The 13554-nt window shown below is 44.5% G+C and overlaps 2 protein-coding genes across 3 annotated transcripts in view; one reads left to right on the top strand and one right to left on the bottom strand.

The window, feature by feature from the left end:
• The window catches only part of HTR2B (5-hydroxytryptamine receptor 2B), a 178364-nt gene that overhangs the window by 152315 nt on the left and 12495 nt on the right, over positions 1–13554 (bottom strand). Inside the window, exon 4 of one of the 2 annotated variants that reach the window (XR_014511740.1) lies at positions 11904–13210. Coding sequence is in view for 1 of the 2 variants with exons in the window: in XM_083442311.1 (XP_083298437.1) it covers positions 12321–13210 (890 nt within the window). In the remaining variant the exon portion in view is untranslated. Of the gene's footprint in view, positions 1–11454; positions 13211–13554 lie in introns of those variants that run through there. The other variant, XM_083442311.1, reaches the window with a different exon arrangement.
• The window catches only part of PSMD1 (proteasome 26S subunit, non-ATPase 1), a 94197-nt gene that overhangs the window by 29359 nt on the left and 51284 nt on the right, over positions 1–13554 (top strand). The window lies entirely within an intron of this gene.

The raw sequence follows: 13554 nt of genomic DNA on the forward strand, positions 1-13554 counted from the left end.
CATTGCAGTAGTCCAAGTGGGAGATAACCAGAGCATGCACCACTCTGGCGAGACAGTCCGTGGGCAGGGAGGGTCTCAGCCTGTGTACCAGATGGAGCTGGTAGACAGCTGCCCTGGACACAGATTTGACCTGTGCCTCCATGGACAGCTGTGAGTCCAAAATGACTCCCAGGCTGCGCACCTTGCCCTTCAGGGGCACAGTTACCAGGACCAGGGAGTCCTCCACTCCTGTCTGCCCCCTGTCCCCCCAAAATAGTACTTCTGCCATGTCATGTCTGTGGACCAGTCTAAGTTACGACACCCCAGTCCTAGATGATGTGAGTGATACATGGAGAATTGAGCTTGCAGCCCCCTTCATCCCTGGTTGCAGAGGAAAATAAGGTTTTTTTAAGTCTGAATACATCTAGTTGCATAAGTTCTGGGAACTGAGAGAGTCAGAGTGGAAGAGCCAATGTGGCGTGTGGGGAGCATCTTGAGTCCCGTGTTTATTTTTTAGCGGCTCTCTGCTTCTTTTCCCTTCTGCCACCTTTCCTGCTCACAGCTGTGGACTACAAATCTTGCTCGGCTGCCGACGTTTATGCAATTCTCTTCTACCCCGTTGGCGCAGTTTATACAATATTTATCTCAGTTGTTTGAAAAACACCATTTAAGTGACTTGTGATTTCTTGGTGTTTTGAATTTTAAAACGTCAGTTGCAGGGGAAGGAAAGACTGTGCCCGAAAGAGTCTTTATCTTTCTGGAGTCTTTGTTGTCAGGTTTCAAAGCGAAAGGTCTCTTTCATTTGCTGTCTTCAGTTTGGCGTTTCTGCTTCAGGAAGCTCAGCTTGGTCTTCCTTCTTCTAATGTTTGGCAAACATTTCAGTGAGCTTTTTTATTATTATTCAGAAGAGAAAAATTATTTGCAATGTGAATACAAAGCAAAAATTGGAAGGTGCATGTCCTTCATCCCCAAAGCGTTTTGGTATATTCTGTAGGCGTCTGTTTGGTAATTGAAGAATCTCAGCCTTCATTAAAAAAATGAGAAAATGCATCCATAGCTGTAGATATTAAGATGTGAGTGCACAGTGCACTGTTATTGAAGCAAATTGTATTTAAAGTGTCATTAGGTAAAGGTAAAGGTACCCCTGCCCGTACGGGCCAGTCTTGGCAGACTCTAGGGTTGTGCGCCCATCTCACTCAATAGGCCGGGGGCCAGCGCTGTCCGGAGACACTTCTGGGTCACATGGCCAGCGTGACGAAGCTGCTCTGGCAAGCCAGAGCCGCACACGGAAACGCCGTTTACCTTCCCGCTAGTAAGCGGTCCCTATTTATCTACTTGCACCCGGGAGTGCTTTCGAACTGCTAGGTTGGCAGGCGCTGGGACCGAACAACGGGAGCGCACCCCGCCGCGGGGATTCGAACCGCCGACCTTTCGATCGGCAAGCCCTAGGCGCTGAGGCTTTTACCCACAGCGCCACCCGCGTCCCCTAAAGTGTCATTGCCTTGGGTTTAAATAGTGCCCTTGGTGAGCAGAAGGAATTTCTGCCTGGGGGGGGGGGGGTACAACCCAATATTCCCATATAGTTGTGCTGTATCACTCCCAATTTGGGAGGGTATCCCCTGACCTTCAGGGTTGACTTTTGGAGGGAAAGGACAGCCAGGAAATGGTACAAATAGAACTCCACATTCAGTCATTTTGGATCCAAAGTACCGTAATGTCAGAAGCTGCTTTGCACCAGATAAGAATATTCTGTCATCCTAGACCACAGCTGCTGACTCTGACTTTCAGCAGCCTTTTGGGGCCACATACAGAAGAATATGGTGAAAAAACATGCAAGCACATATTTGTTTCCTTTGTAACTCGGTTTCAGAAGTGGGCCCTTAGTCCTTTTAGACACACAGATTAGTGGTGTAACTACCAGCCAGGTAAAATACAGCGTAACAGAATTAAATCAGTTGTTTTGAGATTACGATACCTAATTCTTATTTGCTGGAAGGCAATCATAGCAACTGAAATAGATAAATAAATAAATCAGTAAAATGCCTGCTTTCAAGAATTAAATGCACAAATATGGAAGAACAGCAGGGGACAGGCTGCCTACTTAATTCCCAGTGTCAAGGGAGGTTCATAAAATGCTGCATTCTTTCTGGGCATGGGCACAAATAAGGCTTACAAGGTACTCTTACTTTCCTAAGCAAGCTATAGTCTACATTAGGGAAAACATTAATCTTAACAATATTAGTTTCCAGATTCAATAGGTTTGTGTATATTTGTTTTTCATGAATGAACACATTTTAGCGTTCTCATATTTTTATGACTTCTAAATTGTTGAGGAACAAGGCCAGTCTTTTTGTGTGTAGCTACCCCCCCCCCCCCAAAACCCCAAACCCCCACCCTCTCCACCTCTCTTGACAGCTGGCCAGATGAGGGAGTGGCTGGCTGGCTCTCTGCTGCAACCACAAAAGATGGCCATGATGTGCTATTACAGCTGTCAACTTGGCAGGGATCAGGTGGCCCAAGGGGTTATTTAGTTGGGTTCCACTTGGTGCTAGGAAGCTGCTGCCTCTCTTTGGGCCTGAGCAACATATTGGTTACGAATTGGACATTCTGTGTAAGCTTCCAGGTTACCTCCAGACTGAAGGCGGCAAGAGTCTTGGATATCCAAGGCTAAAACGAAGCAAACATTAAAAGAGAGAATTACACATCATTACTTCTGGAACAGGGACACAGTTGGCGCTGTGGGTTAAACCACAGAGCCTAGGTCTTGCCAATCAGAAGGTCGGCGGTTCGAATCCCCGACGGGATGAGCTTCCGTTGCTCAGTCCCTGCTCCTGCCAACCTAGCAGTTCGAAAGCACGTCAAAGTGCAAGTAGATAAATAGGTACCACTCCAGCGGGAAGGTAAAGGGCGTTTCCGTGTTCTGCTCTGGTTCGCCAGAAGCGGCTTAGTCCTGCTGGCCACATGACCCAGAAGCTGTACGCCGGCTCCCTCGACCAGTAAAGCGAGATGAGCACCGCAACCCCAGAGTCGTCCGCGACTGAACCTAATGGTCAGGGGTCCCTTTTCCTTTACTTCTGGAACATAAAAACAAGTAGTTAAGTAACATTCTGGTTGCTTCTCCAGTTCTGTATAGATGATAACCTGGAATCTTCTTGGGCATCTGTTGACATTGAATCTTGTCTATGATAGCACCTCCCATAATACATTCCTTCGCCCATAGCAGCAAACGCAGCAAAAAGTTCTGTGGCACCTAGAACAGTCTTTATGGAATATGACACCGAACCTTAGGAATCACGGGAAAGTTGTTTTATATGGTTTGGCAGAGATGGTGTTTCCTGGAAACGATGCCTTATGAGGAACGGCTAAGGGAGCTGGGCATGTTTAGCCTGGAGAAGAGGAGGTTAAGGGGTGATATGATAGCCATGTTCAAATATATAAAAGGATGTCACCTAGAGGAGGGAGAAAGGTTGTTTTCTGCTGCTCCAGAGAAGCGGACACGAAGCAATGGATCCAAACTACAAGAAAGAAGATTCCACCTAGACATTAGGAAGAACTTCCTGACAGTAAGAGCTGTTTGACAGTGGAATTTGCTGCCCAGGAGTGTGGTGGAGTCTCCTTCTTTGGAGGTCTTTAAGCAGAGGCTTGACAACCATATGTCAGGAGTGCTCTGATGGTGTTTCCTGCTTGGCAGGGGGTTGGACTCGATGGCCCTTGTGGTCTCTTCCAACTCTATGATTCTATGTGTTTCCGAGTTATGTCTGTGAGATGGCTAGTGAGCAACAGCTTCAGAATGGACTCCTGCTTGCTACCAAGAGTGGAAATTTCTGTCAAGCTGACATTATATCAACCACCTCAGTGGATGAAGCCTTTTTCCTTGGCTCTTTGGAAGTCCCCGCTAAACAGCGAGTATTTACATCAGGATTAAACACTGATGATCTTCCAGGAAAGGGAAATCACATTTTCAGGATCTAGTTAACAAAATTATAGTGTCACTATGATTACTGCCCAGATGTTTTTTTCTAATACATATCCAGGAACATATGATGGCGTGGCCTGGAAAGCCCAAGCCTTTGCAAGATTTATTGTGAAGATGGATATGAAATTCCAGAATACAGGAAGTGTGTAGCTGGAGTACTGGAACTGGAGCAGATTTTTCACATGACTATGGAACAATCTCACTTAAACTGAAGAATCATTTTGCTTGTTCCCAGGAGTACAAAACCTTTTTCGTTGGGGGCATTTGATTTCCCCCCCTAAAATTGATTTGTCTTAAGTGGCCGGCATTTTCTTTTATGATTAAAGCTGTTGATTCTCTAGTTTAATTGTTTATTGTTGCAAGCCACATTGCACACATACTGGAAAATGAGATATAGATCTTCTAAATAAATGAGTCTGGAAGCCGATTAATGTGGCTTAGCTCATTTGTAAATTGCAGCCAAGTACGTACTGCTTAAAGGACTCTGCTTGATAACTCTGGGGTTTGCACTGTGGATTTTCCAGGGCAGAACCCTCTATGTAGACTGAGGAAGCTGGGCTGTAAATGTTCCACTGGCCCAGTGCTCTTTCTGGCAGGCCATTCTAGCCCCCAGTGAAGGAGGGTGCGCAGGCTTTTCCCATAGCATCTTCTCAGTCTTAAAAGTGCTGGTCTACTAATTTAGGTTTTTTTAATTCCGACTAACGCAGCCCCCCTTATAGCAGTTGTGCTTTTAAAGTTTATGATGCTTTCTTAAAGTTAAAATAAGATGCAGAATTTTAACCAATAGAATCTTAAGTGTGTAGTGCAGCAGCACCTTATTTTGATTGCCTTCCAAATTAAAAATAGGTCTGCCTGCATTGTATTGGGACAAAGCAGGCTCTTATGAGTTTAATTTTTTCTCTCCTGTGGAGCATTTCAGAATGTGTTTGGCAACTGAGATTCTATAGTGAAGCTGGAAAATGGTGAGCTACTTGAGTCATAAAACGTAATTGAGTTGAAAACTTAATTAACATATTTTTGTGGGAGTTGGACACTTGCGGAGTTTATGGCATTTTGCTCAATGCAAGTTTCCCTTCGCATATGTGTTTCGGGAACTTCATACTAGCTCTGATTGCAGTCCCTCTGAAATAAGTGTTCTGGAATAATTTATTCCATCACAAAGTGCTTCTTGTAGAATAAAATGGCTCTTGGTGTAAATTTGAAGGAACCCATTTACAAGGTATGCACAGTTAACTAAACTGAGTGTTCTAAATGCTAAAAACTGTGTTGCTTGTAGCAAGGCGGAGGGCTTGAGTTGTGTGAGCAGTTGAGAACCTGGTGGTGAATTGTTGGAGAAGAGGGGTGTCTTGTTTTGCCATGGGTGCTGGGGACACAGTGTTTTGGAGAAAAGTTGAGTAGTAGGAGCAACTCTGATAACACCTTGCTTTGTTCTTGGGGGGGCTGCTTCTAGGGTAGGCTTGCTTCTAGCATGCAGCAGTGGGCATCCCCAGGGGACAGTGGGCTTCAAGTGTTGGCAATCCAACATGGGCATCAAGTATGAGGCAACAGCCTCCTGGTTCTTCTGTGCCTACTCCTGCAGAGATTGGAAACATTTTTAGATTCAAGTAGGTAGCCATGTTGGTCTGACGCAGTCGAAATATATTAAAAAACTAAAAAAAAGTCCAGTAGCACCTTAGAAACTACAGTGGTGCCTCGCAAGACGAAAAGAATCCGTTCTGCGAGTCTCTTTGTCTAGCGGTTTTTTCGTCTTGCAAAGCAAGCCCATTAGTGGATTAGCGCTATTAGCGGTTTAGCGGCTATTAGCGGCTATTAAAGGCTTAAGGGATTAGCGGATTAGCTGCTAAAAGGCTATTAGCAGCTTAGCGCCTTAGAAAAAGGGGGTGGGGAGCGAAAAAAAAATCTCAAGAATCGCAAGACATTTTCGTCTTGCGAGGCAAGCCCATAGAGAACTTCGTCCTGCGAAGTGCATTGAAAAACGGAAAACCCTTTCGTCTAGCGGGTTTTCCGTCTTGCAAGGCATTCGTCTTGCGGGGCACCACTGTACTAAGTTTGTTCTTGGTATGAGCTTTCATGTGCATGCACACTTCTTCAGATACACGAAAGCTTACACCCAGGACAAACTTAGTTGGTCTCTAAGGTGCTACTGGACATTTTTTTTATGCATTTGGGAACATTTTTGTTTAAGAAAAAGTAGGCTGTCCACATGCACTACTAATATATCGCTCTTGGAGGGTGAATATGGCACACACACACAAAAAAGAATTTAGCTACCCTTGCTATATAGCATACAGTTTTCATGTTAGGGCGAGTCACTTTTGCAATGCAAGCAGTTGGCCCTGGCTTGATGCAAGGCAATGATATGTTGTGCAGCGGGAAGGAGAAGACACCACCTCCTCCTTGCCTCTTAACACACTCAAGCAGGCCATCATGATTTTTGCATGATGTCACGGCCCACACCTCTTTGGGTGCGGAGGGGGAAAAGATGTGCAAAAGTCAGAGGTCTGGTATAAAGCGCGAGAGGGAGGCAGGCTCATAGAATCATAGAGTTGGAAGAGACCACAAGGGCCATCGAGTCCAACCCCCTGCCAAGCAGGAAACACCATCAGAGCACTCCTGACATATGGTTGTCAAGCCTCTGCTTAAAGACCTCCAAAGAAGGAGACTCCACCACACTCCTTGGCAGCAAATTCCACTCTCGAACAGCTCTTACTGTCAGGAAGTTCTTCCTAATGTTTAGGTGGAATCTTCTTTCTTGTAGTTTGGATCCATTGCTCCGTGTCCGCTTCTCCGGAGCAGCAGAAAACAACCTTTCTCCCTCCTCTATGTGACATCCTTTTATATATTTGAACATGTCTATCATATCACCCCTTAACCTCCTCTTCTCCAGGCTAAACATGCCCAGCTCCCTTAGCCGTTCCTCATAAGGCATCGTTTCCAGGCCTTTGACCATTTTGGTTGCCCTCCTCTGGACACGTTCCAGTTTGTCAGTGTCCTTCTTGAACTGTGGTGCCCAGAACTGGACACAGTACTCCAGGTGAGGTCTGACCAGAGCAGAATACAGTGGCACTATTACTTCCCTTGATCTAGATGCTATACTCCTATTGATGCAGCCCAGAATTGCATTGGCTTTTTTAGCTGCCGCGTCACACTGTTGGCTCAACCAAGACTCCTAGATCCTTTTCACATGTACTGCTCTCAAGCCAGGTGTCACCCATCTTGTATTTGTGCCTCTCATTTTTTTTGCCCAAGTGCAATACTTTACATTTCTCCCTGTTAAAGTTCATCTTGTTTGTTTTGGCCCAGTTCTCTAATCTGTCAAGGTCGTATGAAGTGTGATCCTGTCCTCTGGGGTGTTAGCCACCCCTCCCAGTTTGGTGTCATCTGCAAATTTGATCAGGATGCCCTTGAGTCCATCATCCAAGTCGTTGATAAAGATGTTGAATAAGACCGGGCCCAAGACAAAACCCTGTGGCACCCCACTAGTCACTCTTCATGTCCTTCCTTGTCTCTCTCCATTTCAGTAGGAGAAAGGAAGCTCCTGTGTCAAAAAGGCACATGCAGAATAGATTGAAATAAGTGCATCATTCCCTCCAGAGTGATTGCCTGTTACTTTCTATTGCTGAATTTTGGTCTCTTTTAAAACTTGTGTCTTTTTGCGCTTTTTATTGTCCTTTTCTCTATGGTATTCATCAGAGACCAAAAAGGGTTAGTGTTAACACTCATGAATGATCACAGTGTTAACCTTTGTAAATTCCCTCTTGGTTTATGTCGGTAACTTTAGCAGCCAGGCGATGGGAATTGTAAAAAGACTTCTTGAAATCAGACAAAATGGGTGATGCCGGGGTAGTTTGGTATTTTTTTTGTTTTTGTTTTTGTTTTTTTAAACGTGTGTTTTCTTTTAATAGTGAATGGAATATATTCACAAGAATATATAGGACTTGATTACCAAACTCCTGATTTTAACATGCTGATTCTCATCCTTCCAGTAATGGTTAAGAACCATTCGTTCAGACAAGTGATCATACTGTAGATAGATAAATAAATAGGTGGATCTGTTGTTACCGTGGATATGACGAGATAGTTGGGATTCAGAATTCATTTTTGGCTCATGAAAATTTGAAAATAAAATGTCATAAAAGCATGAATGACTTCACAAGTGTTCTGTCTCCATTTCAGCCCCCTGTTCCCTGGTTAGGCATTTATTCAGTAAAGTCAATTTCTCTGGAGACATGAGCCCCATTCCAAGCTTCTTTCCCCTTTGCCCTGGACCAGCCAGCTCTGCTGCTGGGTGAATAGTTGTCTTTGATACTTCCAACCTCTCTGCTGCCCGCCCTTAACATATGGATGATGTAACCTCTTGTGAAGTTTTAACCAACCTTGTCTAAAAGGCATTGTGTTCAAGCTATTACAGTTCTCTTCCATAAATAATGAAGGCATTTAAAGGCTAAGTGTTCTGATGGATGTCACACTAATTTCGAACCATTTTTCTAATGCTCTGGGGCCGTTATTATTCTCCCTAATGGACACTTTTGTCATTCTGTACAGGAAACAGCAACCGAGACTGGGTTGACAAGTCTGCAGTTGCAATCATATTTACAACATAGTGTAAATAGAAACCACTTTTATTTGTTCTGAAGTTTGCATGTCTGCCAATCAGGCTATTCAAGTGGTTTCAACTTTTTCCCCGACTTTGAGAACCCTTCTTCAAGATGACAGACAGATTTTGTAATCCAGTCAAGTCCCATAGCTCAGTGGTTTTGTGTGTGTGCACGTGTGTGTGTACGTGTGTGTATGCGCTGTGCAAGCAGAGGATCCCTGGATCAAGCCCTGGTATCTCCACTGAGAAGAGTCGGGTAGCGGCAGGGTTGAGAGAGACCCCAGGTCGGATATCTTGGAGGGCCACTGCTAGTCAGAGGAGACTGCTGGGCTGCATGGACTAGTAGTATGACCCACCTTAAGAGAGTAATCAGCCCCTTATGTGGCTCATACAGAGTCTTGAACCAATATTTCTCAAATGCCTTGAACTTTAGTTCCCATTCTGAATTCACTGTACGTCCAGGGACCTTGCAAACCCTTCAATAATAGTCTCTGTTGTAGGGTAAGAGTGGAGATTCCTGCGGTACTCCCTGCAGCTGCGTATGGCCATCTGTGGGTTGGGGTAGTTGGGTATTAAATATAACTTCAGCAGTGCCTCTTCCCTTTTTCCTGCACTGCTTGTGCCCTCTTATGCTCAGCTGAGTGGCAGACATTTCTTCTGAAGGGCATGAATGAAATGGCTTCTTTTGCAGGGTCTGTGCCCAGAGCTCAAGTTGGGGGCGGTCTAGAACCCACACATCTCTCATGGAGGCCCAGATCTAAGTTTCAGAATCTAGACGGCAAACTGTTGTCAGCCTCCCTTTTTAACAACTCACTGAAGGTGGAGTTTAAGAAGGGATGAACATTACTAAGTGCTTCTTAAGGGTGGGGGATAACACTTTTCAGATTAGTAAGCAGGGCATTTCTTAATCATCTCTCTGTGTCATTCGTCTGTGTGAGTGCTTTTATCGCAGCTTTTTTCATTCTGGGCACCACAGTTCAAGAAGGACACTGACAAACTGGAACGTGTCCAGAGGAGGGCAACCAAAATGGTCAAAGGCCTGGAAATGATGCCTTATGAGGAACGGCTAAGGGAGCTGGGCATGTTTAGCCTGGAGAAGAGGAGGTTAAGGGGTGATATGATAGCCATGTTCAAATATATAAAAGGATGTCATATAGAGGAGGGAGAAAGGTTGTTTTCTGCTGCTCCAGAGAAGCGGACACGGAGCAGTGGATCCAAACTACAAGAAAGAAGATTCCACCTAAACATTAGGAAGAACTTCCTGACAGTAAGAGCTGTGTGACAGTGGAATTTGCTGCCAAGGAGTGTGGTGGAGTCTCCTTCTTTGGAGGTCTTTAAGCAGAGGCTTGACAACCATATGTCAGGAGTGCTCTGATGGTGTTTCCTGCTTGGCAGGGGGTTGGACTCGTTGGCCCTTGTGGTTTCTTCCAACTCTATGATTCTATGATTCTATGTTAAACACAGAGGTTTTCAAACTCTGGTTTGTGGACCATGGTGGTCCTGTGGCTCCATGCAGATGTTTTGTGGAAAGTCTCGAGTATCTGTGCTTGAACTGACACATTATTGATTCTCTCATTACAATGGAGGGTGAGACTGTGATTTTCCAAGCAAGTCCCCTGGTTTTGACAGTGATGCTGGTACCCACCCACACCCATGATGTTTAATCTATAAACGGAAGGGGGGCGTGTTCTAAAATGTAGAACAAATAGTTTCCTACATAGTCTGCTGAGTTCCTCAGCAGTATCAAAGTGAACCATGGGAGAAAGAAGTTTGCGAACCATTGATACAGGCTCACCAACCAAGGGAGTCCTGCACCGAAGTCATCAGGAGCCAGGGAACATGATTGAGCACCTACTAGATCCCGGTTTTGTTTGTTTTAAGGCCATGCTGAGAAGTAAACATTTATATGAGAAATAAAATATGGGTTTAAATATGTTAGGCTGCCTTATTTTGCAGCATTCCACACATAGCTCACACGTTGAGAGCATGGGGAAGCACAGCCCTCCAGGAACAAACTCTCCCCATAGCTTGGCCTTCACCTCAATTCATCAGGAAGAGCCACCCTAGTTTGAGAAGAGGCTGCAGCAGCCCACCAGCCCTTCTTCTGGGGAAGAAATTGAAGTTTTACAAGTACGCTTGACTTGTCCTTTGAAAACTCACAGAACACTGATGCTAATAATTTCTTACGTGGCACGCCAATCTCTGTTGGTGTATATGACAGCTTTTCAGTTAACATGTGTAAATATTATAATCATTTTCCACAACTAGGGACTGAGTCACAATGCTTTTTGGCTCTTTTTGCTGCTGTTGCAATAAGTCAACAGGCAGGATCCGAAGAACCACAAAAGCTCAATTCAGTGAGCCAAAGGTTGGGTGGGTGGATGTGAGAGAGAGAATTTAGATTTGTTTTTCCTCATTTAGCTTTCCCGCCTCCAAAAAGGGACTGCACGACAAACTGCTTTTGAAATTGAGGAAAGTTTCAAAAGCAGGTTGTGCTATAGGTGTGAAAGAAGTATTAACATCTTGTGTTAGTCTGAGCAACTCTTTCAATCCCAGCCCTTGAATTTCATGATTGGCCTCTGTAGATCACTATTATTTCATAGAATCGTAGCGTTGGGAGGGACCCAAAGGTCATCTGGTCCAACCCCTGCAGTGCAAAGCAGAACCCTTTTCTACTGGACTCTTTATGTAAGGCCCTTTGATGTGACTTTTTCGACTGGGTGCTGTTTGAAACAGAACAATCTAGATGGGCCTTTTTTTTAGACTGATCAAGGTGTTACTGTCACGTGATAACAGATTGTGGAAGTCGTGGGATCAGCGTGGAATTTCTTAGTGCTATTAGCTGGAAATGAGTCATTGGGAACAAGGAGGAAGAATGAATTATGAAAATTAAACAAATATGTGCAGTTTCTTAATTTATTAATATTAATTATTATTATTATTTAAACAATTTATATACCAGTTAACTACAATAGTCTCTAAGCAGTTTGCAAAGATACAATACCAAAAAATGGTTAAAACTATAAAATCAAATTCCAATGGAAATGCCGGTGGGATTAAAAAAAAAGTTTTCAGTAGGGAGGGAGGGCACCTCTCTGACCTCGACTGGAAGGCAGTTCCATGCATTGATGTCATTCAAATTGCACCATTGAGCTTTATTGGATAGGATTGTTTTTGTGGGGAGTGGGACAATAATAGCTGAGAAGGTTATGATCATCTCCTTTCTAACCAGCCCACATGTAAACAGGCTGTATTCAGTTGGGTGGGGAGGATTCCTAAATGATCTTGAGATGTGCACTCTCTTTCCAAGCTTAATCACCCTTTCATGGAAGCCTTGGTCATTCTGCAAACTTGTACATACTTGAGTTTGAAAGTGCAGGCCTCTTCCTCTTAATGTAAAATGTCGCTCTATAGGATGGTCCTATATAATGCTTATCTAGAGACCTCCTAGCAATAATGTGCCTTTTGAAGAGACGGAATGAGTAATCCAATGTCTGAGACATGATAGTTACCATAATTGTATTTATTTGAACACCTCTGTTTTGTAAACCACCGTGCTCAAATACTTTTTTTTTTTTGGTAGTAGATAAATTGCTGATAAATAAGAATAAATGAAGGTGGCCCTTTGAGTGAGAGAAGCCTCTACTCTTAGAGGAGAGCAGTTGGTAAAACTATAATTTGGACTTATATAAATAACAGATGGGAACCACATATACATACTGAGCATTTATCAGTGAGTTTCGGGTATGGCCTGTCTTTTCTCTTCAGCTATACGTAGCTGACTTGTTCTTCTGTTTTACCAACTTCATTCTCTGTAAGTAGCAGTGTATCCAGCAGAATGGCCGACGGAGACTGGATGGGCGAGGTGCGAAGCCGATGGCTTTGGTACATGACTGGATTAATCCCATTCCGCATCCCGTGGTGCATCATGAAAAGCTTTGAGTTCTCTGCTACGGAATTTCTGAACGAGAGCCTGCTGGAGCACTTCCGAATGGCGGATCCAGGCGTTGAGGTTGTGTAATTGCAAGTGATATATCTGCCAAATGCCTCCCTGAATGTCCTGTTGAAGAGGGTATAGACCAGTGGGTTCACACCTGACGAAACATACCCTATCCAGACAAATATCTCCATAAGTGTTTGGATAAACTCCTTGCTGCAGGACGTGCACAGAACGGAAGTGATGTTGGTTATGAAGAACGGGCACCACATCAACAAAAAGAGGAAGAATACGATACCCAAGACCTTGGAGGCCCGCTGTTCATTGGTAATAGTCTGTTCCGACTTCTTCCCAACGGTAGACATCCTGCGCATTAGCAGTTCTTCATTCCCGTTAGGCAAAGGCCTGTCCTTCTTGGAGTTGTCCAACATAGCCACTTTTTCCGGTGATGATCCGGGCGTCATATCCCGCTGGAAAACCGTGGACACTGTGCTCCAGGTAAAGCGCTGGGGCATTTTGTTGATCAAGTAGGCTTTCTTGCGCAAAACTCTGATGGTCAGGAAGTAAGTGACCACCATGATGGCCAGCGGGACGAAGAAGGCAGCCACCGAACCGTAGAGCATGAAGTCTCCAAAACGTTCTGGTGTCAGCACGCAGGTGAAGTTTGGGAAGTTTTCAACACCTTCTTCTATGCCGCGGATCGGGATCGGGATCGCAATGCCTGTAGGGGAAGCAGAAACCTAGTAAGCTTCAACCTGGACGTGGAACTGAAAGCGCCACAGTACTTAATAAGGAGCATGTTCTGAGACTGGCTTCCGAACATTGGAGCAAATGAAATTACAGGAGCTTTGCAAGCCCACCGTTAGAGAGAACCTCTTTATTTAATAACATTTATATGCCTCTTGATTGAACAGAAGCCCTCAAAGCAGTAGAACTGGAGATGGCTCCAGAGCACAACAGATCAAGTAGCTAGATAGTACCTCAAAATAGGAGAGCATCAGGTGGAGGGAGGTGACTCCCTTGAGATTAATTCTGCCTCTTGACTCCTTCTAGCCCATGTTTGGA

The sequence above is a fragment of the Podarcis tiliguerta genome, assembly GCF_965153285.1.
Source record: "Podarcis tiliguerta genome assembly, chromosome: 5".
In the NCBI taxonomy this organism is placed as follows: domain Eukaryota; kingdom Metazoa; phylum Chordata; class Lepidosauria; order Squamata; family Lacertidae; genus Podarcis; species Podarcis tiliguerta.